Genomic DNA, 23,483 nt, shown 5'->3' with positions numbered 1-23,483 from the left:
AAGACCTGTTCCTGGTTCTCGGGCCTACTAAGGTTTGTACCCTGCAGTTTAGTTAATGTGGCAAGCAACCCTGGCACTGTGGAGTGGCGCAATGCTTGCTGCCCCACAGGAGTAGGCACGGGACGCCCTGTGGCTTCACTGCTACCTTGCTCCCCAGAACCATTCCCCCGACCTCGCCCACAGCCTCGTCCACGTCCCTTTCCGGGAGCCTTGCGCATTTTGAATTCCTAGTTAGAAATTGGCACTGTATACCAGTAGTAAAAATTGTGGGTGCACGTAACCCCAATATATTCTTTGAATTACCAGTCAGAAACTGGCACTATATGGCAGTAGCAAGAAATGAGGGTATTTGTATTCCCAATATATTCTTTGAATTCCCAGTCAGACAATGGCACTGTATACCAGTAGTAAAAATTGTGGGTGCACGTAACCCCAATATATTCTTTGAATTACCAGTCAGAAACTGGCACTATATGGCAGTAGCAAGAAATGAGGGTATTTGTATTCCCAATATATTCTTTGAATTCCCAGTCAGACAATGGCACTGTATACCAGTAGTAAAAATTGTGGGTGCACGTAACCCCAATATATTCTTTGAATTACCAGTCAGAAACTGGCACTATATGGCAGTAGCAAGAAATGAGGGTATTTATAACCCCAATATATTCTTTGAATTCCCAGTCAGACAATGGCACTGTATACCAGTAGTAAAAATTGTGGGTGCACGTAACCCCAATATATTCTTTGAATTCCCAGTCAGACACTGGCACTATATGGCAGTAGCAAGAAATGAGGGTATTTGTATTCCCAATATATTCTTTGAATTCCCAGTCAGACAATGGCACTGTATACCAGTAGTAAAAATTGTGGGTGCACGTAACCACAATATATTCTTTGAATTACCAGTCAGAAACTGGCACTATATGGCAGTAGCAAGAAATGAGGGTATTTATAACCCCAATATATTCTTTGAATTCCCAGTCAGACAATGGCACTGTATACCAGTAGTAAAAATTGTGGGTGCACGTAACCCCAATATATTCTTTGAATTCCCAGTCAGACACTGGCACTATATGGCAGTAGCAAGAAATGAGGGTATTTGTATTCCCAATATATTCTTTGAATTCCCAGTCAGACAATGGCACTGTATACCAGTAGTAAAAATTGTGGGTGCACGTAACCCCAATATATTCTTTGAATTCCCAGTCAGACACTGGCACTATATGGCAGTAGCAAGAAATGAGGGTATTTGTATTCCCAATATATTCTTTGAATTCCCAGTCAGACAATGGCACTGTATACCAGTAGTAAAAATTGTGGGTGCACGTAACCCCAATATATTCTTTGAATTACCAGTCAGACACTGGCACTATATGGCAGTAGCAAGAAATGAGGGTATTTGTATTCCCAATATATTCTTTGAATTCCCAGTCAGACAATGGCACTGTATACCAGTAGTAAAAATTGTGGGTGTATATAGCCCCAATTCTATTGCTAGGGGACTTGCAGGGTATTTCTGGGGTGAAGGTGGGGGGGCACACCGTTGGAACGGGTATCGGGGTATATATCGGGTATACGGGAATACACTGACAGTGTATTCCATTCAGGATCCTGGGAAAGCTGGGTTGCGGCGATTGAGCCCGTCAGTGCCACGTTACACTGACAAGCTTCTCCCTGGAATTTAGCTCTTACAAGAGCTGTTGGTTGTCTTCTCCTTCCTATCCTAGCCTGTCCCTGCCTACCCAGAATCTAAGCCCTAGCTAGCTGGACGGAAACCTCCGTCCTCGGTGAATTGCAAGCTCAGAATGACGCGAACCTGGGCGGCGCTGTTCTTTTAAATTAGAGGTCACATGTTTTCGGCAGCCAATGGGTTTTGCCTACTTTTCTCAACGTCACCGGTGTCGTAGTTCCTGTCCCACCTACCCTGCGCTGTTATTGGAGCAAAAAAGGCGCCAGGGAAGGTGGGAGGGGAATCGAGTAATGGCGCACTTTACCACGCGGTGTTCGATTCGATTCGAACATGCCGAACAGCCTAATATCCGATCGAACATGAGTTCGATAGAACACTGTTCGCTCATCTCTACTAGCTACCACTATAAACTAAACTGTAACATCCTATATCTGTGGGTGGGAAGGGATGAGTCACAGATCCTTCCCCCCTCACCTATACCAAAGAGAGCAGATTCCCTGTCTCCTTTGGACAATGCACCATCCAACATCTTTTTGGAGACACCGATCAGATTATCTCCACCCATTGTCCTCACTGGTCCTCGCTAGTTAGAGGTATTTGCATACAATGTGCTAACACACTAGACCCGAATCAGCCAACTACACATTGATGTATACAACAGGTTAGAGAATACATTCCACACGAAATATACACTCACCGGCCACTTTATTAGCTACACCTGTCCAACTGCTCCTTAACACTTAATTTCTAATCAGCCAATCACATGGCGGCAACTCAGTGCATTTAGGCATGTAGACATGGTCAAGACAATCTCCTGCAGTTCAAATCGAGCATCAGTATGGGGAAGAAAGGTGATTTGAGTGCCTTTGAACGTGGCATGGTTGTTGGTGCCAGAAGGGCTGGTCTGAGTATTTCAGAAACTGCTGATCTACTGGGATTTTCACACACAACCATCTCTAGGGTTTACAGAGAATGGTCCGAAAAAGAAAAAACATCCAGTGAGCGGCAGTTCTGTGGGCGGAAATGCGTTGTTGATGACAGAGGTCAGAGGAGAATGGCCAGACTGGTTCGAGCTGATAGAAAGGCAACAGTGACTCAAATAGCCACCCGTTACAACCAAGGTAGCCAGAAGAGCATCTCTGAACGCACAGTACGTCGAACTTTGAGGCAGATGGGCTACAGCAGCAGAAGACCACACCGGGTGCCACTCCTTTCAGCTAAGAACAGGAAACTGAGGCTACAATTTGCACAAGCTCATCGAAATTGGACAATTGAAGATTGGAAAAACGTTGCCTGGTCTGATGAGTCTCGATTTCTGCTGCGACATTCGGATGGTAGGGTCAGAATTTGGCTTCAACAACATGAAAGCATGGATCCATCCTGCCTTGTATCAACGGTTCAGGCTGGTGGTGGTGGTGTCATGGTGTGGGGAATATTTTCTTGGCACTCTTTGGGCCCCTTGGTACCAATTGAGCATCGTTGCAACGCCAAAGCCTACCTGAGTATTGTTGCTGACCATGTCCATCCCTTTATGACCACAATGTACCCAACATCTGATGGCTACTTTCAGCAGGATAATGCGCCATGTCATAAAGCTGGAATCATCTCAGACTGGTTTCTTGAACATGACAATGAGTTCACTGTACTCCAATGGCCTCCACAGTCACCAGATCTCAATCCAATAGAGCATCTTTGGGATGTGGTGGAACGGGAGATTCGCATCGTGGATGTGCAGCCGACAAATCTGCGGCAACTGTGTGATGCCATCATGTCAATATGGACCAAAATCTCTGAGGAATGCTTCCAGCACCTTGTTGAATCTATGCCACGAAGAATTGAGGCAGTTCTGAAGGCAAAAGGGGGTCCAACCCGTTACTAGCATGGTGTACCTAATAAAGTGGCCGGTGAGTGTATATTACACATGGCCTATAATATAGACTCTAAACATCCCGTGACAAGAGGATAAGAGCGGGGAAAGCTTGTAGGACCTTGTGTGACGTCAGCCGTAACATGACTAGGTGGGCATGTCTTTATAGCCCGTGCAGTCAGTCCTGGAAGAGATGAAGAGAAGGAGAGACTTGCTGCCAGGTAATGAAGGGGAGGGATTAATGTGAGATGCAGGATGGAGAATGTGTGTGTGTATGTATGTGTGGTGTGGAGGAGGGGAGAGGATAGTGTCCTGATATCTGTGTATTAGGAGGAGGGGGAGGTCAGTGTCAGTAGATGGATCAGTAATCTACACATTGTTTGTATTCAGACTTGCCTGCAATTGCTGTGTCATGTGACATCCGTGCGTTATTAAAGATGGCCAACACCACCAAAGACTGCAGAGGAGCCGGAGACAGGTAAGTAACTTTTTTTTTTTATGTCTGTATCTCCCCTCGGTCTCTGATTATTATACTCTGTGGTCTGAAAATCCCCCAGGGTATAATAATTGTTCATGGGTGTTCATTATGGGGCATAATCCCGTGTGCAGGGGCCACAATGGGGTACAATACTGTGTGCAGGGGCCACTGAGGGACATAATAGAGCGCAGGAATGCGGCGTGTGTGTGGGGGGGTGGTTGATCAAGGTCTTCGGTGTCGGTCAGGAAGGGGGGGGGGGCCCATGTCAAAAGTTCGCCATGGGGCCCCGACATTCCTAGTTACTCCACTGATTGTCCCATCTGGCACACCAGGAAGCAAGCACAAGGGTGGGCGGGTGGGAGGTAATCTAATCAATATTGTTTCACCTTAGCTTGAATGGTACTGGTCCCCTTGTGAGGACCACCTGTGGGGGAGACCTTTTGTCCCAAGCTTTATGCCTGGTCTGCTGGAGACATCCCCAGCAGGTCTAACTTCCTACTCTGGTTCCTTGAACCTGTCTGTCTATTCACCCCACTTAGGGTTATAAGAAGGGGTAGGGGAGAAAGTTGTAGAGTCAAGACTTCTGCATACCTCCCAACCATCCCGAATTCAGTGGGACAGTCCCAGATTCCGGTTTTGTCCTGCTGTCCAAGTCGACGGGAGGTATGAGATGAGATGAATAAAATGATGAAGCAGGAGCCCTCTGGGGACAGTTCCTACCTCACCACTCTGTCCCTGAGTGTTTTGTGTGCTCCGGCCCTGGGACCTGTAGGTGCGATATGATGATGTCACTCACGTTGCGCTTACCTGAACAAACCAGGAGAAGAGACTTCTGATAAAGCAGCAGGGGAGAGAGAAGAAGTGAGTATCAGTGTTTTATTATGTTAAACTTTGGGGACAAATGAAGGGGGGGATATGAAATTGGGAGCAGATGAAGGGGGATATTAAACTGTAGAAGCAGATGGATGGTGACCTTAAAATGGGGGCAGCTGGATAGGGAGATTAAACTGGGGGCAACTAGAAAGGGATATTAACCACTTCAGTACTGGGCCAATTTCTGGTCCAGGACTTGACACATTTTAGTTTTTGGTTTTTTTTGTTTTTTTCAAATTCGTGCAGTTTTAACCACTTCAGTACCGGGCCAATTTGTGGTCCAGGACCAGACACATTTTAGGTTTATTTTGTATGTGCGGTTTTGAGGGCTGTAACATTTTCCCCATATGTCTCAGTCAACTAATTTTTGCATCTTTTTTTGGGGACACATAGGGCTTTATTTTTATGTAATTTTTTATTTTTGAATGTGTTTTATTTTTTCTTATATCCGGGAAAATATAAAGATAATAGGAGGGAAATTGTGTCTGGTTTTCAATATATTATCTTTTTTTATTTAATAACACAAAGTGTCACTGAAAAACTAGTTTTTCCTCTCAGTTACGGTAATTTTTATTTTGTATGGTGTCGTCGCGGGTGGGGCTATAACCTTTAATAACGGCGTTTTATTAACCTATTATTATTTTTTAAATATTTTATTTCCTTTTTTTTAAAACTTTTTTATTATATTTTTATTTTAATTTTTTTCAGATTGTGTCCTCATAAGGTGATAAGAGACCTTTGGGGACATCTGATCACTTTTTTATTGTACTGGAGGCTGATTTCCCCTGCAACTGAGGCTGGTACATTTAGCCTCAGTTGCAGAGGATTACAGCCTCCTGCATGCTGTATACGCAGTATACAGAGCTGACCTGGGTCCTGTAGGACCCAGCAGCTCTTGCAAGACGCTTCTCCCGGCGGATCACATGACCGCCAGGTCAGAGGGCGGCCGCATCATGGCAGCGTCCATAGTCATGTATAGAGTTCTCATTGAGAGCTGTATACACAGTGATCGAGATGGCAAGGAAGGGAATAAACCTGTCTTCTCTCTAGGAGCTCCGGCTGAAGTTACAGCCGGCTCCCAGCTTCAGTAGCTGCACGATCTCCGTGCAGCTACTGTGTTCTGACTGGATGTACCGGTACGTGCTGTCAGAACAAGGCAATCACTATCCGGACGTATATAGTCTATGGGCGGTCCGGAAGTTGTTAAGGGCTTTAACGTTTTTCTTATATGTCTCATTCAACTAATTTTTGAGTCTTTTTTGGGGGGGAACACATAGGGTTTTATTTTTATGTTGTTTTGATTTTTGACTATATTTTAATTTTTTTGTTATATCCAGGAAAATATAGACAAAATAGGAGGGAATTTGTGTCTGGTTTTCACCTTTTTATTTTTTTTATGTAATAACACAAAGTGCTACTGATAAACTTTATAAAATAGCTTTTCCTCTTAGTTACAGTAATTTTTTATTTTGTATGATGTCATCGGGGCTGGGGCTATAACCTTTAATAACGGTGTTTTATTGGTGTATTATTTTATTTATTTTTTAAATTATTTTTACTTTTTTTTTTTTTTTTATAAGAGACCTTAGGGGACATCTGATTTCCCCTGTAACTGGGGCTGGTACATTTCGCCCCAGTTGCAGGATGAATCCAGCCTCCTGCACGCTACTGTAAACCTTACTAGAGATGATCTGGGTCCTGTAGACTCTTAGAAGACGCTGACACCGATGGATGACGTGACCGCTGGGTTAGAGGGCGGCTGCATCATGGCGGCACCCATAGCTGTGTATACAGCGCTTCTTGAGCTGTATACACAGCTATCGAGAACGCAGGGAAGTTAATAAGCCTTCCATGCCTTCTCTCTGAGAGCTCCGGCTGAAGTTACAGCAGCTCCCTTTTTCAGCAGCTGCATGATCTTGTGCAGCTGTTGTGTTCTGATTGGACATACTGGTACGTCCTGTCAGAACAAGGCAATCACCTTCCGGACGTTTATAGTCTATGGGCGGTCTAGAAGTGGTTAAACTAAGAGCAACCGGTGGAGACCATTAAACCGTAGGAGTCCGCCTCTAGTTTTCCCCAGTTAAAAGAGGACCTTTCACCATCTGGGGCACATGCGGTTTTATACACCGCTAGAAAGCTGACTGCGTTTTCCCGTTCTGTGCCCCGGTGAAGAGCTATCGGTGCCGGTACCGTACCTCTTCACCGTCAGAGGAGTGTTTCTGACCGTCAGTCAGGAACGCCCTTCCTCACAACTGCACCTATAGCGCTGTACTGTGAGAGCGGCGAGGAACACATCCCTCCCCTCCTGATAGTACTCGTCCATAGACGAGTACTGGGGGGGCGTTCCTCACAGCTCAGCGTCATCACTGGGCAGTAAGCAACGCCCCCTCTCACAGTACAGCGCAATAGACGCTACTGTGAGGAAGGGTGTTCCTGACTGGCTATCAGAAACGCCCTTCTGACGGTGAAGAGCCACGGTACCGGCACTGATAGCTCTTCAGCGGGGGCACAGAACGGGAAAGCCGGCTTTCTTTTTTTAAACTCGTATTATTGAAGGAGAAGTAACATAACAAACGATGCAGTCAGGAAAAAAACAGACAAATAAGTGCAAAAATAAAATACAAAGAAAATTTCAAACAAACAAACAAAGAAAGATCTGCCACAACTCCAACCCGCCGCGGTCTACCACCAGAACACACACAGGAAAATGCAGCAGTGAGTAAAGCAACTCGACAACTCCTACTCAAGGTGTAAAGGTGCCGAGCGCATGGAGGGGGGAAAGTACTGGGTAGCAGGAGAAGCACACCACGCACCCCAGACCTTAAGAAATTTCTGGGGGCAGCCCCTACCCTTATCTATAATTTGATTAAATGGAAGGATTGAATTGACCAGTCTCTGCCACAGAGATACCGATGGAGACTGCGGGGCCATCCACTGGAGGGCAATGGCCTTCCTAGCATAAAACAGACCTTCCCAAAGGAAGATCCGGACATGATGTTGCCACAACTCCTCCTCAAGCACACCAAACAGACAGACCTCGGGAGAGAGTAGAACAGGATGGCCCAAAACATCGGCCAGAATGTCCACCACCCCTCTCCAAAAGGCCTGCACAACTGGGCACCTCCACACCATGTGCCAGAAGTCCGCGTGAGGACACGGACACCTGAGGCAATTCGGGCTAGATAGACGACCCATCTTAAAAAGACGGGCTGGGGTCAAGTAACACTGATGTAAAATAAATATTTCAATCAATTTATTATTGGCCGAGAATGAAATGTACAAGGAAGATTCCAGAGCATCCTGAAACGTCTCGTCCGTCAACTCCGGGATATTGGTGCGCCAACGTGCCAGGGCTGGGGCCTCAGTCAAGGAGACCTTTGCGTAAAATAAATGCTCATAAAGAGCAGGAATCAGACCCCTCGGACCCTTGGAACGGAGCACACCAATAAGCGGGTATTCAGAAATAGCACATGGCTGAGCGGGGAATATGGAGGAGAGAGTGTGCCGTATTTGGAGAAAGCGAAAGAATTGATGGTGAGGGATGTCCTGCAAGGAGACTAGGGAATCAAATGTAACAAAGACACCTTGCTCATATAAATCTGATAGGGAGGACACACTATAACGGGACCAGGATTGGGCATCTGGCAATCTATGGTGGTCAGGCAAACCGGGGACATCAGAGAAGGACCACACTTTCCGGGCCTGCTTCCACACCTGCGCCGCCAGAGAGTGAAGGGGCAAAAGTCTGCCCCTAAACAGTCGGGGATGTTCCAACACAGGCCACAAAATACACAAGTCCAGATGGTGAACCAGGTGGGCCTCCGGGCCCGAAAGCAGTCCGGGGGAGAGCCAGGGTTTGAGAAATTGAAGCTGACCAGCCAAGTAATAAAGGAACAGATCGGGGAGAGAAGCACCACCGAGCTGTTTCGGTCTCCGGAGGGTAAACAAGCTCAATTTAGACCTGGAGTGGCCCCACACAAAGGAAGTCGTCAGAGAATCCAACTGTCGGAAAAAACGGAGAGGCATGGGCACGGCCGAGTGGCTCAAAACATACATACACTTGGGCAAGACTATCATTTTAATCAGGTTCATATGACCCGCGAAGGACAGGGGTAACGCAGCCCAGGTCTGGAATTTAATTCTAAAATGGGAGATGAGTGGGAACACATTTAGATCCAGGAACCTCTCATGATCCCTAAGAAGAACTATACCAAGATATTTACAGGCCTGAACAACCGGAAGCCCACACATCGTGGTGCCCCCCACCGCCACTGAAACTTGACTAATGGGCATATAAGAAGATTTAGACCAATTAGTGTGGAGGCCTGAGTAATTACCGAATTCCTCCATAAGCTCCATGGCCCGAGGCAATGATACAGAGTGGTTAGTCAGGAAGAGGAGGAGATCGTCGGCATAAAGCTCGACTCTCTCCTCGCGGGAGCCAATGAGAATACCCCAGTAGACAGGGTCTCGCCTAAGGAGTATGGCCAGGGGTTCTACAGCTAGGGAAACAACAGCCGTGAAAGTGGACAGCCCTGCCGCGTGCCTCTACCAAGTGAAAAATACGGGGTCAGCGAGCCATTGATGGACAAAGCCGCCCTAGGGGAATGGTACAGAAGGGACACCCATGTAATGAAGCCATCGCCAAAGCCATATCGGTTCAGAGAGTGTAAAAGAAAAGGCAACTCGACTGAGTTGAAGGCCTTAGTTGCATCCAAAGAAGCGATTGCCCAATCCAAACCAGAATCCGCTGAATTCAGCGCTCTGTCAGCTTTCCAGCAGTATATAGAACTGCCTTTGCCCAAAGCCATCAAAGGTCCTCTTTAACATCGGGCCCCGGAGAGGTGAGTAACAGTGTTTATGTTCCCTCATCTCCCCTGGGGCTCCGATTATTATACTTGGGGGTCTGAAAAGACCCCTGAGTATAATAATAGTTCATGGGTGTGCAACTGTGGGGCATAATAGAGCTTGAAGGTTCCACTGTGGCCCCTGTAACCTCTATTATGCCCCACTGCAGCCCCCCTGCAACCTCTATTGTGCCACTGTGGGCTGCAGGGGCCGCTGTGGGATATATATATATATATATATATATATATATATATATATATATATATATAGGGGTTGGGTGCGTGGAGAATTGAGGAGTCAAAGATGTCTATGTTTCAAACTTTAGAGTCAAGTCGCAGCTGAAAGAAGTGGTCATGGCGGTCCAAAGGGAAGAGACTGGAAATGTGGGGAGACGTCTCCTGTGAGTATTACTGCATTGTATTTATTGTAATGTCCCCCCCCCCCCCCCTGCTGTCTTTGGCTGACGATCAAAAGATGAACATCCCCCCCACCCCCGGGGGGGCGTCTTTCGATCGTCCGCCTCAGGCAGCAGAGAGGCTAGGTTCACCACTGGGGACGAAAGGAGGGCGGAGGATCTGAACCAGTGTGAAACCGGTCCAAAGCATTATTCATCACCCTGTTAAAGTCACCTAGACATAGGACTATTGCCCTAGGGAATTTGGCTACAAATTGGGCCGCTGACTGGAGTATAGACAGGTCAGAAGCGGGTGGCAGATACACACCCAATATCACATACAAGGCCGAGTCAATCCAACCCTGGACGTATACATACCGCCCCTCTGGATCTCGTTCAATCACCTCTAACTCCCATCTGAGATTGCACTGTCAGCTTTCTAGCGGTGTATAAAACCGCATGTGCCCCACAAGGTCCTCTTTAATGTCATACTCAAGTTACCCCTACGATTTAATATCCCCTTCCATCTGCTCCAGTTTAATGTTCCTTTCTAGTTGTCACCAGTTTAATGTCACCCTCCAGCTGCCCCAGTTTAATACCCCCCTCTAGATTCTGCCAGTTTAAACTGTGGCACCAGAAGAGGGACTTTATATTGTGAGGTACTTAGAGGGGAACATTATAATTGGGGGGCATATAATGAGAGGGTGCATTTAGGAGCATTATACTGTGTTGGGGCACAAAGAAAAATGGCTAAAATTGGGCGGTGTCAATGTAGAAGTGGGTGGAGCTAAATTTTGAGGTGCACATTCTGCCCTTTGATAGTTGGGAGGTATGGCTTCTGGCTTTATTCCCTGTTGGGCAGGCGAGTTGGGGCAAGCACACAAAAGGGGACTGAGCAAGTTATAGCTCTACCTGAAAGGCGGCTGAGTTGAAGCCAGCACATGGAAGTTGACAGACCAAAGATCCCTTGTCCTGAGGGGAGTCTGGAGAAGGATTTGTGCCTGTTTATGTTTGGGGACTAGTTATTGCGGCCTACACCCCTTTGTGACTTCCTTTGGGGGGGATACAGACTGTGCTGTTAATATGAACTATGTTTTGTTCCTGGGTGGCGGGCTACCTTATGTGTTTTTTTTGTTTGGTTTTTTTTAGAATAAAATTGTTGATCTGCTCCATCCTTCTTCGTTCTGTAGTTGTTGAGGAAGAAATCCCTCTCTGACTCCTTCACCTTCTGACATATGTGTTCTGTGTTGTATTGTATACCTTTCACCTTCTGATGTGTGTTCTATGATCTACTGTGAATAAAATATGGTTATATGAGATTTCCATCATTGCGTTCTAACGGTTCTGGAATTGGGGATTGTATAATAGGGAACAATAATTGAAGATGGGCATGAAGCTTCCATTCTTTAAAAAGAGGTTCTGCAGAAGCAGGCTTGTACAATTTCTATGTATATTTATAGTGAATACATTATTACATAAACTGCAATAAAAAAAACCTAGTGGAAAGTATTATAGAACAAATAACCAGTACTTAGGGCCAGAAATATTTTGGGACTGGCTTGCTGATTTGCGGATGCACTGGAGAATATGTAGAGATGTCAAACCTCCATAAGTGCAGATCAATGGAAGTGAATTTGTTTTTTTTCTGAGATTTAGCTAAGAAAAATAACATGAATTTTATTTTTATTTTATACAGCGTATTTCTCTATGCAAGTGATCTGGGCGCGTAGAAAGTACAAGATCTCGCCGCCAAACACATCAGGTCATCCAACATTTGATAGAATTTTCCGTGCGCAGTAAGTTTATATAATTTATTACATTTTTTTACTCAGTAATTTTCTCTAAAAGTGTAACTGTCAGCAGCGGTATTAATAAGCTCCCAGTCTCACTTGAGTAGCAAACAATGTGCATTTATTTAGCACAACAAACAGCTTATAACTTATAGTAGAATCCAGTTCTGTGGAGACACTGCAGCAGCCTGTGCAGCCATGACATGTGGAGGGAGAGAGGAGAGAGAGACACAGGAAGAAGGGGAGGAACATCCTATCTGTGAGTGTCTTTTTCTTTTCAGCAGAACTTTGTTAACAACTTAACAATATGAACACAGACAGAATGTCTCATCATATAATACAGCAGTAGTAGTTGTTGCCTTACATATATATGCATTATTCCAACAGTAACCTATAGGAAATGTGAGGGGGAATCATGCTAAAAAAAAAGCTTGGTGCCAGTAGAGAATGACCACCATCTTCCAAACCCCCCAAAATTGCGAATATATAGTAATTGTAGAGGCATACCTTCCAACTTTTGAAGAACCGAAAGAGGGACAAAATGTGTGGCACATTTAGCCCCGCCCACTTTTGTGTTGGCTCCGCCCACTCGTTAATTTTTCATGTGCCCGCACACAGTATAATCCTCCTAAAGTCACCCGTAAATTATATGTCCCCCCTCTATCTCTCCCCCAGTTTCATATACACCCTTCATCTGCCACCAGTTTCATGTCCCCCTTCCATCTCTGCCCCCAGTTTCATGTCCCCTCCATCTCTGCCCCCAGTTTCATGTCCCCTCCATCTCTGCCCCCAGTTTCATGTCCCCCCATCTCTGCCCCCAGATTCATGCTTCCACATCTCTACCCCAGATTCATGTCCCCTCCATCTCTGCCCCCAGATTCATGTCCCCCATCTCTTCCCCCAGATTCATGTCCCCCCATCTCTGCCCCCAGATTCATGCTTCCACATCTCTACCCCAGATTCATGTCCCCTCCATCTCTGCCCCCAGATTCATGTCCCCCATCTCTGCCCCCAGATTCATGTCTCCACATCTCTACCCCAGATTCATGTCCCTCCATCTCTGTCCCTAGTGTCATGCCGTCCTCTCCTTCATCTGCCCCCAGTGTCATGCCGTCACCTCCATCTCTGCCCCCAGTGTCATGCCGTCCTCTCCTTCATCTGCCCCTAGTTTCACGTTCCACCTCCACATTACACTTACCTTCTCCTCCGCTCCCTCGCCGCTCTCTGCGCGCCTCTCTTGCTGACACATATTCGGTTAAAGGAAGGAGCTGACATGTCAGCTTCTCGCTTCGCCGCTGCGCGCCTCTCTCGCTGACACATATGCGGCTGAAGCGAGGAGCTGACCTGTGTGAGCTCCTCGCTTCGCCGCTGCCGCCGGCTACTGGCTTGCAGATGCAATGTGTCACATGACACATCACATGTGTCACATCGCGTCTGCAAGCCAGTAGCCGGCGGCAGCGGCGAAGCGAGGAGCTCACACAGGTGAGCTCCTCGCTTCAGCCGCATATGTGTCAGCGAGAGAGGTGCGCAGCGGCGAAGCGAGGAGCTGACATGTGTCATCTCCTTCCTTCAACCGCATATGTGTTCAACTCAGATCTGCGTCCTCTGGACGCAGATCTGGGTTGAAATCGGGACATACCTCCCTCCAACTGGGACCGCGGGACATGTCACCCAAATCGTGACTGTCCCGCGGAAATCGGGACGGTTGGGAGGTATGGTAGAGGTGATTGTAATTTGCCCCCGAAAACTGGCCTACATGTATTAAGTTTATGATGTGCTCAAGTGGGTTGGGCCTAATATGGAAGAGGTAGTGGCAGCCTGTGCAGCCATGACATGTGGAGGGAGAGAGGAGAGAGAGACACAGGAAGAAGGGGAGGAACATCCTATCTGTGAGTGTCTTTTTCTTTTCAGCAGAACTTTGTTAACAACTTAACAATATGAACACAGACAGAATGTGCACCTAACAGTCTTGATAGTGTGATAATATACTGTATTCTCTAATTAATACTGAGCTTGGGGTCTATCGGCTGGTCACATCAACTTCTATGGTTAGGGCATGTTTGACAGTGTCCCTCTGTGTGCTCTGCTTGCAGCAATGTCTAAGCTGCAGCCCAGGGACTGTCAGGGTGTAAGCGCACAAGTTTTCTACAGAAATTGTTAACAGGGTGCCAAGGTTGGGTTCTGTATTTTTTGATTACTGAATGTTTTTTTTTTTTTTTTTTTGCTTTTTGTTACTTTTGTTTTGTTTGTTTTTACTATGCAGAGAACTCTGTTTATCTGTATCCCACTTGAAAAAAGGAGTAATCCCGAAACGCTCTTGCAGCGTTGTGTGTATTCATACGGTTGAAATTAAAGCTACATGTTTTATGGAAAATTTGGGAGTAAGTGCGGTGCCTTCCTTGTTGGTCCCGCCGGGTCTCTGTGTAACCTCAAAAACAGTGGTCCAGCTCCCCTGGAGCAGAATGATTGAAAGGCCAAAGCAGATGTGAACCTAACCTAAGAGCTTTCAATTAATTTACACTTCCAGATTTTATCTTGCTTCATCATTTACATACATAGCATGAATCACAGAAAATATTGTGGAGATCATCCTGACAAATGTAATGCAAAACTGCAGTAAATACTGACAGCATAGCAAAGTAAATATATATGAAATTATGGTTCTATTTTTGGATACCATAGGGAATCTGAATTACTACACACACACGACAGAACATGTATATACACACAAACACACACACACACACACACACACACACACACACACAGAACATGTGTACGCACAAAGACACACACAACACAGGACATAAAGAACACCTCCGAATTCTCCCTATAGCATAACACCTAGCGGACTAATTTCTCCCCCTTTCACAACACTAGACATCTGAGAGTTACCGTGTGTCTTTGTGCATACTTTAGCTTGTAGGTTTGGTTTTGGGTAATGACAGGTTCCCTTTAAGAGGATTGTGTTAAAATGTATAAGGTCCAAAATGTCTCCCAATAATGGTTCTACGTAAAGGCCTTTAATATGAGCAGAAACATTCATTTGTGTCCAGAAACTGAGGAAGATTGCAGAGATAATAATCTTTTTATGGATATGCAAATTAGCCTCAAGTGCATTGGAGGCGGGGTCTGATTTGGGACTTTTGCCTACAGACAGTCTTGAGGCAGGCAGGGGCTGAAAATGTTAATCTTAGCTACACAAGCAGCATTGGGTGGTGATGGTAGAGGAGAGCTTGAACACTTGTGGCTGTCTTTAGGCAAATGGAGTAAATTGGGCTCCGCCCTTGGTGCACTTGCAGTTTGATTTACATATTCCTAAAAAAGAGGATTAGCGCTGCATTGCTTTATCAGTTTTTGGCACAAATATATGCATCTGCTTGTATTAGTGGCCCCTAAATGGTACTATTATTATTTTGTGATGCATTTTACACCTGACAGACTCTCTTTAACCCCTTTCCCAACATCCGCCATACTAGATTGGCAGACGCCGGGTGTTTAATTGCTTTATATAATGGACATCCAGCGCTAACGCCTCAAAGCTGACCGAGGCGCCATTTACCTGGTGGTGCGCGGGCGCCGCCATGTTCCCTGCGATCACCGGCACCCGGAGTAAGCTCCGGGGCCAGCGTAATGGTGCTATGACAGCGGGGAGCCTTGTGAAGGCTCCCCGGCTTGTCATTCTATTGCTTCTATTGCAGGCTACGTTAGGTAGCCTGCAATAGAAGCGCTGGTATTTTGCAATGTATTGTAATGCATTAACATTGTAATGCATTGCATTAGTGATCAGACCCCCTAGGGGGTCTAACAAATGCAAAAAAAATAAATAAAAAATTAAAAGTTCAAATCACTCCCCATTCCCTAGAACACATATAAAAGTACTTAAATCTTGTGAAACACATACATGTTAGGTATCACACGATATGAAGAATGATTTGTCCCACAAAGACCTCTTATGGCTCTGAGAGCGGAAAAATAAAAAAAGTTATGGGATTTGGAAGGAGGGGAGTTAAAAATGAAAATCGAAATATGCCGTCGGCGGGAAGGGGCTCAGTCAGTCAAAGCCTTGAATATACAGCGTACCTGGTAATTTCTGTCACACAATATTTGACCCCTTGGGTCAGGGAATGGTTGCAGCAGTCATGTGTAGACCGGGTAGGCCATGAACGATGACCAGTATTGGGTGCCGGAATGTACGGGGGAATAGCTGCCAGCTTATGTCATAAACGGCAAAAAATCTTCTTTATACCAATTCCTGTAATGTGTAGGAGGGAAATCCAAAAATATCTAAAGAGGAAGAATTGGTTTCTTTCTCGGGCACACATGGACTGGACTGTATATTAGAAGGCAGTCAGAATTGAACATTTTAGGGGACAGATAATCCCCCACAGCATTTCTTACCAATATCTACCATACCACACGTCTTCTTGGTTCAGAGTCGCACTGTGACCTGTAAATGTATTGTGACATTTTGTCCAAGATGTCTTGGCGAGCAAACGTACGACTAAGGTCTCTACTTTTTAAGAACAAATGCTAAATTTGTGTTCTTGGACTCAGACGATGGAGAATAGCCAGCGCTATTGTGAACCTAGTATAAGAGCGACACCTGCGGGGGGCTCATCCACTTCATTTAATAGTTGCCATGTACTGCAGGGGAAACATCTGGCCAGACGCTGCACATTTGGCCATAGAAACCGATTGTACATTGCCATAATGAAAACCCCTGTGAACTTTGAGTCACCATGTAGCCCTTTTCTGAGAGAGGAAAAGTAGTCATCGAGGGTCTTGCGATACCACAGCACCACTACAATGCCTAATGTTGTCTCTTTCTGTAGCCTGAACTGCTCTGAATATTTCCCGCTGTTCCTCTCTACTTTCTGGGTTGCAGGAATATTTTTCCATCAAGGTAAGTAAATCAGAATTATTATTTTTCACATTACATACATGATGAATATTGGTTCAATGTGCACCATAGTCCCCACTGCCCCATTACAGGACAGCGATTGTATATGAAGGCATAGTCATAGGTTCTCTAAAATTCCTTCCCTCACCTATGATCACTCCAAGACCGACCACCCACAGATGCCCCTTTTTGGATATGTACTGTATCGTTGGAGGTCCCTGGATAAGCCTGAGGACAAGTTATATATATGTGTTATATATACATGTTGGGAGCTTTCCTGGGACATAACAAGCAGAAATCATCCTCGTCATAGCATTCTGCAGGAGTATAGCTGCCATCTAGTGGCGATGATGAGATGTTACATTTATTACTAGGCACTGGTGCTCTGTCGGTATGTGTAGAAGTTACTGAAGATGGTGTTATATAGATGATGTGATGTGTACTAGTAGTAGAATATAGTATTGTATATGTCACATGACGCCGGCTTACTAGTCCCTCTTATTTATGCTCCTCGATAAAGAACATTTGAGAATTCAATGAACATGAAATATCACTATTTAGGCCAACAGGTATCATCCCTGCGACACCATCATTTTCCCGGTCAGTGTCCCATATGTGACATCTCATCCCTAAGCTTTAGCCGCAGTCTCCATAGATGTCAAATCAACAAACCAAATTTTACTTCTTCCACAGAAACTGAGTATTCCAGAAAGCGACTCAATCCATTCAGATTAGGTGGGGAGGTATTTGAAGTGTGGGGGAGGGGTGTATTACATGGGGAACACTGTCTACTTGTCTTACCATCTGTGTTGTCACACTGTTCAGGAATCTCCGCTCTCTGTGGTCTACTCTACTTAATCGCTCGATACAAGTATTTCCATGGTTATGCGGAATCCGCTCTGGCAAGGTAAGTGTGTGTATATATGTATCTCATTGTGAAAGGAGAACAGTATATAAGGTGTAATGTGAATCTTTGGACACAGGGCAGGTTTATTATTACTGTCACCCACCACAGACTGGCAGAAGAATCAGCAGATTTACCACCTTGGTCTACACTATATGATAAATTTGGCACATCCTGCTAGACATTTTTCTATTCCTTGTGTCACGTCTTGGACACCTTACACCAATGATGGCGGATGCTTATAATATATCTGGAAAATTTTACGACTTTGCTCAGCCGCACCCTCATTTCTAGACAGTTTCTAAAACTGGTGAGGTGTAAAAAGTGTCACATAATAAACTGGAAAAGAATCCTTGTAGGTGTAAAAGCGTCATTTGCTTTATTCCTCTAATAGGTATGACGCATAAAACACTTAGAGGGTTTTCCAGGTTTAATAATTGATATGATTAGAGGTATGGTATGGAGGTTGGTATGGGTGTCGTCTTATTTTGGATTAAGGTTTTTGGGACCCCTATGGCGATTGCTACCTCTGCACCTTCTGTAGCTATCCCTTTGTAAATGAGTTTACCTTAAGATTTAGGCAGGGGTCCTACATCTTGCATATCAGCTGTTTGAGGAGGCTGTAGCGTTCAGGTGAGCACTGTAGGCTCTGCACAGAAAACCAAGCATAGCGCCATACATTTGTACATAGGCTGTGCTTGGTATGGCTTCTCAACCTATTCACTGGAATGGGAATGAGCTGCTAATAGGCCATGTGACTAATGGATGAATGTGATGTGACAACAGAAGAGACGCTGTCACTTCCAACATCTGATCCAAAGTAGTCCTGGGTGTCAGATTCCCACTGATATTCAATTGCTGACCTATCCTAAGAAAATCCCTCTAAGGGGAGGAATTTGGCACTGAATTTGTGCCAGATTGTTCCTCAAAATCTGTTCCAAATTCTGACTGAAACCAACCTCCATTGGTTTCTTTCAATGGGAGTTAGATGCTGATTTTTTTTCAGCTAGCAGATAAATAAGTGTTATACTCGATCTTCATAGAGATTCTACCTGGAAACTCCCTTTGAAGTGAATGGGAGGTGTAAAATACCGTCTGTCAGGTCTGGGAACTTGACACGGAATCCAGCTTTGAATTCATGAAGCTGAATAGTCAGATAGGAATATTTCCACCATGTGACCAATCCTAATATTATAAAAGTGAAAGTTTGGATGTTTGTGTGATTTAATGTTCACACTACAGTAAAGGACCTTTATGTTGTCAGCACAGGCCCTTGAGCCGTTCTATGATAGGATCACGCTATGCTATGGTGTGGACGGAGCTATATAGCCTTGCATCGGGCACTGTGGAAGCCACTCACAATGGAGTCTCGTGGAAGCCACTCACAATGGAGTCTCAAGGAAGCTTGCTGTGCCCTCCATAGGGATGTATATACCGCTGGGTCTGCTGCGCATATGCACAGATGTAGCCGAGCCTAGGCGCGGGCGGCTCATTGCCGGGTGCATTTCGGTAAATATAGGGGGATCATCTCCGACAACAACCTGCAGACGAAGTCGCGGGAAGAAGCTAGTGCCTTATAAATCTGGCTTCTTGGCCTAATTCCTATCCAATCTCCCCCATTGTACAACAGGGAATTTATCAGATTGCTGCTATGATTTTCCAAAAGGCATTAAAGGGATGCTCCAAAAGAATAACTATACCGACAGCTATGTAATGTGTCAGCATACACTTCGTGCAGCTCCTGACGCTAGGTTCACACCTGCGTTCTGGTCTCCGTTCTATGGTTTCCGTCTTCTGCATGCCAGAAGACGGAAACCATAGACCGGGTCCGGCCGTGCGCGGCGGTGATCGTTTTCGGCTCTCCGCCGCGAAACCGGATTTTTTTTATCCGGACACAGAGTACTGCATGTCCGACTCTGTGTCCGGATTATAAAACCCGGTTTCGCGGCGGAGAGCGCAAAACGCTCACTGCCGCGCTCGGCCGGACAGCTTTCTCACCCATTCAAATGAATGGGTGAGAAAGTCTCCTGCAGGTTTCCGTCTCCTGCCTCTGTTTTAGGCAGGAAACGGAAACCTAAAGTATGGAGACCGGGCGCAGATGTGAACGAGCCCTTAGCTAGACTTTGCTATATACACTATATACTATACCATACCATACTATACCATACTATACTATACATGCTCTCTCTGTCTCTCTCTGCAGGTTGAGACCTATGTACATCAGTGCGAGCTTTCTCTGGCTTCTTATTGGATTGTCTCTTGTCGGTCTACTGGACTTTTTCTTGCATTCACACTGCGATGTCAGTATTAAGCCAAGCCTGACCTGGTTGATGCTTTGAGGCCTGTTTTATGCGATGTGCCGTATATAGAATAGGCTTGTATTTGAGCAAAAATTGGTTGACAAACCCCCACCACCACCACCACCTTCACAGACTTGGGGGGGGGGGGGGGGGTGTCAACCAATTTTTTGATATGTTCTCTTTCTCTGTTTTAAAAGAGGTTCTTCAGGAGCTGCAGCATATTTTATACAGCACTGTGTAACTGCTGCCAAAGTCTCACTTTACAGACTTCTTTTGAAAAAAGAGTGTGAGTATATTAGATCTATTGCTGGTCTATAGCAACACTCCTCTCACTCTTCCAAAGAGGTTCTGCAGCAGCTGAATTATGCCTTTTAGCTGAGCTGTAATACACAAGGCAGAAAATACTATCTAAAATTATGGTGCAAACAAGACCCTACAAGTTTTGAGCTCTCTAGCTTTCCAAATGTAATTAGGAAGTTACTTTCACCACCTCCACCAACTATACCGATTTTGGGCGGTCTCAGCCTATCTGCCCCAGTACAAGTTCGCCCACTTGATAGTACAAAGCCTATTTACCATATTGGGGTGCTGAAACTGATAGTTCTGGGAACAGTGAGGGCTAGAGAAAAATTTTAAATCAAAGCAGTGAAGCGTCACCTATTAAAGGTGATGGTGAAAGGTCCTCTTTAAGCACATACCTAAGTATAATGTAAGGTGGGGGTCAGGGGTGGAAACCTGCTCTAATGTATTTGTAGAACATGAGTTATTGCAGTCAGGCTAAGTGCAACTTCTATGACATGGCTACAGTATATGCAGATTCAACGCAAAGGTAAATTTTATTATTCATCTTAGTATAATAAAGCTATTTCTAAATAAAGCTTTTCAGTAACATCTTTATTTTAATTTTTTGCACTCTTTACACCCCTCCACCCTGAATGTTCTATGTTATATGACGTAGCACATAAAATATATGACTAACTTGGCGGCTTCTCCTGCTCTTGAGAGATTTGCCAATTTTTCTGCCCATCCCTGGCAGGAAACCTGATCTACTAAGATCTACAAAGTTCACATCCTCACCTTACCTAAGTTCAGATTTACTGTCATTCAGTAAATGTTGGTCCTGGAGATACTACTCAAACCCAGGGCTGAGGACAGAGAGCAGATACCTGATAATTCTAATCTCAGTGGGGCATAACTTGTTTTATGATGCTGCCTAATACCCAGTCTGTCCTGGTCAGTTCTGTGGTCCCCTCCCCTTCTTCCACTAACAAGACTGGGTGAGGTAGTGGACGCTCTACAGTGCCTGGGGCTCTGCCTTTGGGGCTGCTGGAGAGGCTTCAGGTGATAGCCAGCAGTTCTGCATGCTTTTTGGGCCTCCGCTGAGGCTACAGGATAGCGTGTGATGTCCCTTCCAGTTTCCGGTGCCACTTCCGGTGGAGGGTGATGTCATTTCCGGTTGAAATGGAGGCTGGAAGTGAGCACTCTGTGGCTTGCTATCGCTGTGGGTGAAGTATATGCCGTCATTTTCAGCGCAGACGCTTGCCAGAGGGGGAGGAGAGGAGCTACAGGTGGTGGGCACTTTAAAAATAGCCACGGACCAGGCATCCAACCTGCAACATTGTTTGGTTTCAGCAACTTGTTTCCAGGAACAAGCTGAAAGTGAGCATAGCTGCTGCTGTCAATATTAGAGATGAGCGAGTAGTACTCGATCGAGTGGGTATTCGATCGAATACTACGGTATTCGAAATACTCGTACTCGATCGAGTACCACTCGCTGTTTGAATGTAAAAGTTCGATGCAGAACCAGCATTGATTGGCCGAATGCTATACAGTCGGCCAATCAACGCTGGTTCTTCTCCTATCTTTAGAAGTCTTCTCCGTGCAGCTTCCCCGCGGCGTCTTCTGGCTCTGAATTCACTCTGTCAGGCATCGGCCTGGGCAGAGCCGACTGCGCATGTCCGCTTGTAGTGCGGGTAAGTATAATTTGATTGAACATTGCCTACCCCTGAAACGAGCATTTTCCCCCCATAGACTATAATAGGGTTCGATATTCGATTCAAGTAGTCGAATATTGAGGGGCTACTCGAAACAAAACGAATATGGAACCTCGAACATTTTACCATTCGCTCATCTCTAGTCAATATGTCTGAAACACAATAAGCTTTAGAAGAGTGCAGACAATGGAGAAAACCCAAAACCATCCACTCCAGTATACTACGGGTTCCAGTTTTTTAATTTTTCCTGCTTCTGACTCGGCTAGGAGATCTTCTCCGAGAATGTTAGTTGGCAGTTTTGTTTGCTTCTTGGCTAGTTTAGTCTAAAAAAAACAAACCAGAGTTTGGGTTCTAGCTCCAGAATCAGGTCCTGTGGCATTTGTATAAGATCCCTTTCTGCTTCGTACCCCGAGCCTTTATGCCGTCATTGTTTGGAGAGGATTGCGGCTGAAAAATCTACTCCATAAAGGAAAATTGTCACACAAGAGGTTTCCTCTACCCTACAGGGATATAGACTTTCCTCTTGTTTGCTAAGTACATCTAGAGATAGTCCCAACTCAACAACCAGCCCAGATAGGTCCGGATTCTGATGTCTCTAATGAAGTAGAACTGGACTCTGCCTTCGATTGTTCTTGAGAAGGAAATTTGGGAAAACTATCCTTTCTTCCTGATGCAGAATTTTTAGTAAAAGTAGTTAGAGCTACAATGGGGGCTGTAAGATTCCAGGGAAATTTGCTCGACCTCAGACTTTGTGTTTGAGGGTTTAGTCCCAAGGAAGAAAAGAATCTTCCGGGTTCATGATAATGTAAAATCTCGAAATAAGAAAGGAATTGAAAAATCCCAATAGAACAGTCTTTGTCCCATCTGCACTAAAGCGAAAATCCTTCTGATGAAAAGGACTCAGAGAATTGGGAAAAGGCTCCTAGTGTAGACGCTCCAGTAGCCAAGGTTTCTAAAAAGGGTGCTCTGCCTTTTGAATACATTCGTTCACTGGGTTACTGCCCTAGACAGGAAAGCTGGTGCCTTTCTTAGGTGCTGCTGGGAGGCCGTGGCAGGTAGTTTCCGACCTAGTATAGCAGCTACATGCATAGGTAGATCAATGAAGGGCTGGCTAGTTCAATTGAAGTCTCACATTAAAGACAACCTCTAGAGAGCAGCATTTGGTCTCTTTTTCTTTGTTCATGATGCCCTTAGACTTCACAGCTGATGCCTTAGCAGACTCTGTTACATTTTATGCCAGGTTTTTGGCTTTTTCTAACTCTGCGCGAAGGGCCATTATGGCCGAAAATCTCGAAAAAGGGGATCAGGGATCCAAAAACAGGTTGTGTCGGATTCCACGTGAGGGCCAAAAGCTCTTTGGCTCCTGTCTAAATGACCTACGTGACAAATCCTGAGACAGAAAGAAGGGTTTCCCAACTTTTTCTGCAACTTTCTCCTTTAAG

At 45.4% G+C, this 23,483-nt stretch overlaps 1 protein-coding gene across 1 annotated transcript in view; it reads left to right on the top strand.

The window, feature by feature from the left end:
• LTC4S (leukotriene C4 synthase) overlaps positions 1-20,130 on the top strand; it is a 29,917-nt gene extending 9,787 nt beyond the window's left edge. The window contains exons 3-6 of the mRNA XM_075274988.1: positions 11,847-11,946; positions 16,776-16,846; positions 17,669-17,750; positions 19,951-20,130. Of these exons, the coding sequence (XP_075131089.1) occupies positions 11,847-11,946; positions 16,776-16,846; positions 17,669-17,750; positions 19,951-20,086 (389 nt within the window). The 3' untranslated portion in view covers positions 20,087-20,130. The remainder of the gene's footprint in view (positions 1-11,846; positions 11,947-16,775; positions 16,847-17,668; positions 17,751-19,950) is intronic.
• Positions 20,131-23,483: the final 3,353 nt, after the last annotated feature.

The sequence above is a fragment of the Leptodactylus fuscus genome, chromosome 5 (genome assembly GCF_031893055.1).
Source record: "Leptodactylus fuscus isolate aLepFus1 chromosome 5, aLepFus1.hap2, whole genome shotgun sequence".
Taxonomy (NCBI): Eukaryota; Metazoa; Chordata; class Amphibia; order Anura; family Leptodactylidae; genus Leptodactylus; species Leptodactylus fuscus.
Note: the sequence above shows the minus strand (reverse complement) of the source record. Positions and strands in the feature narration are given on the sequence as shown.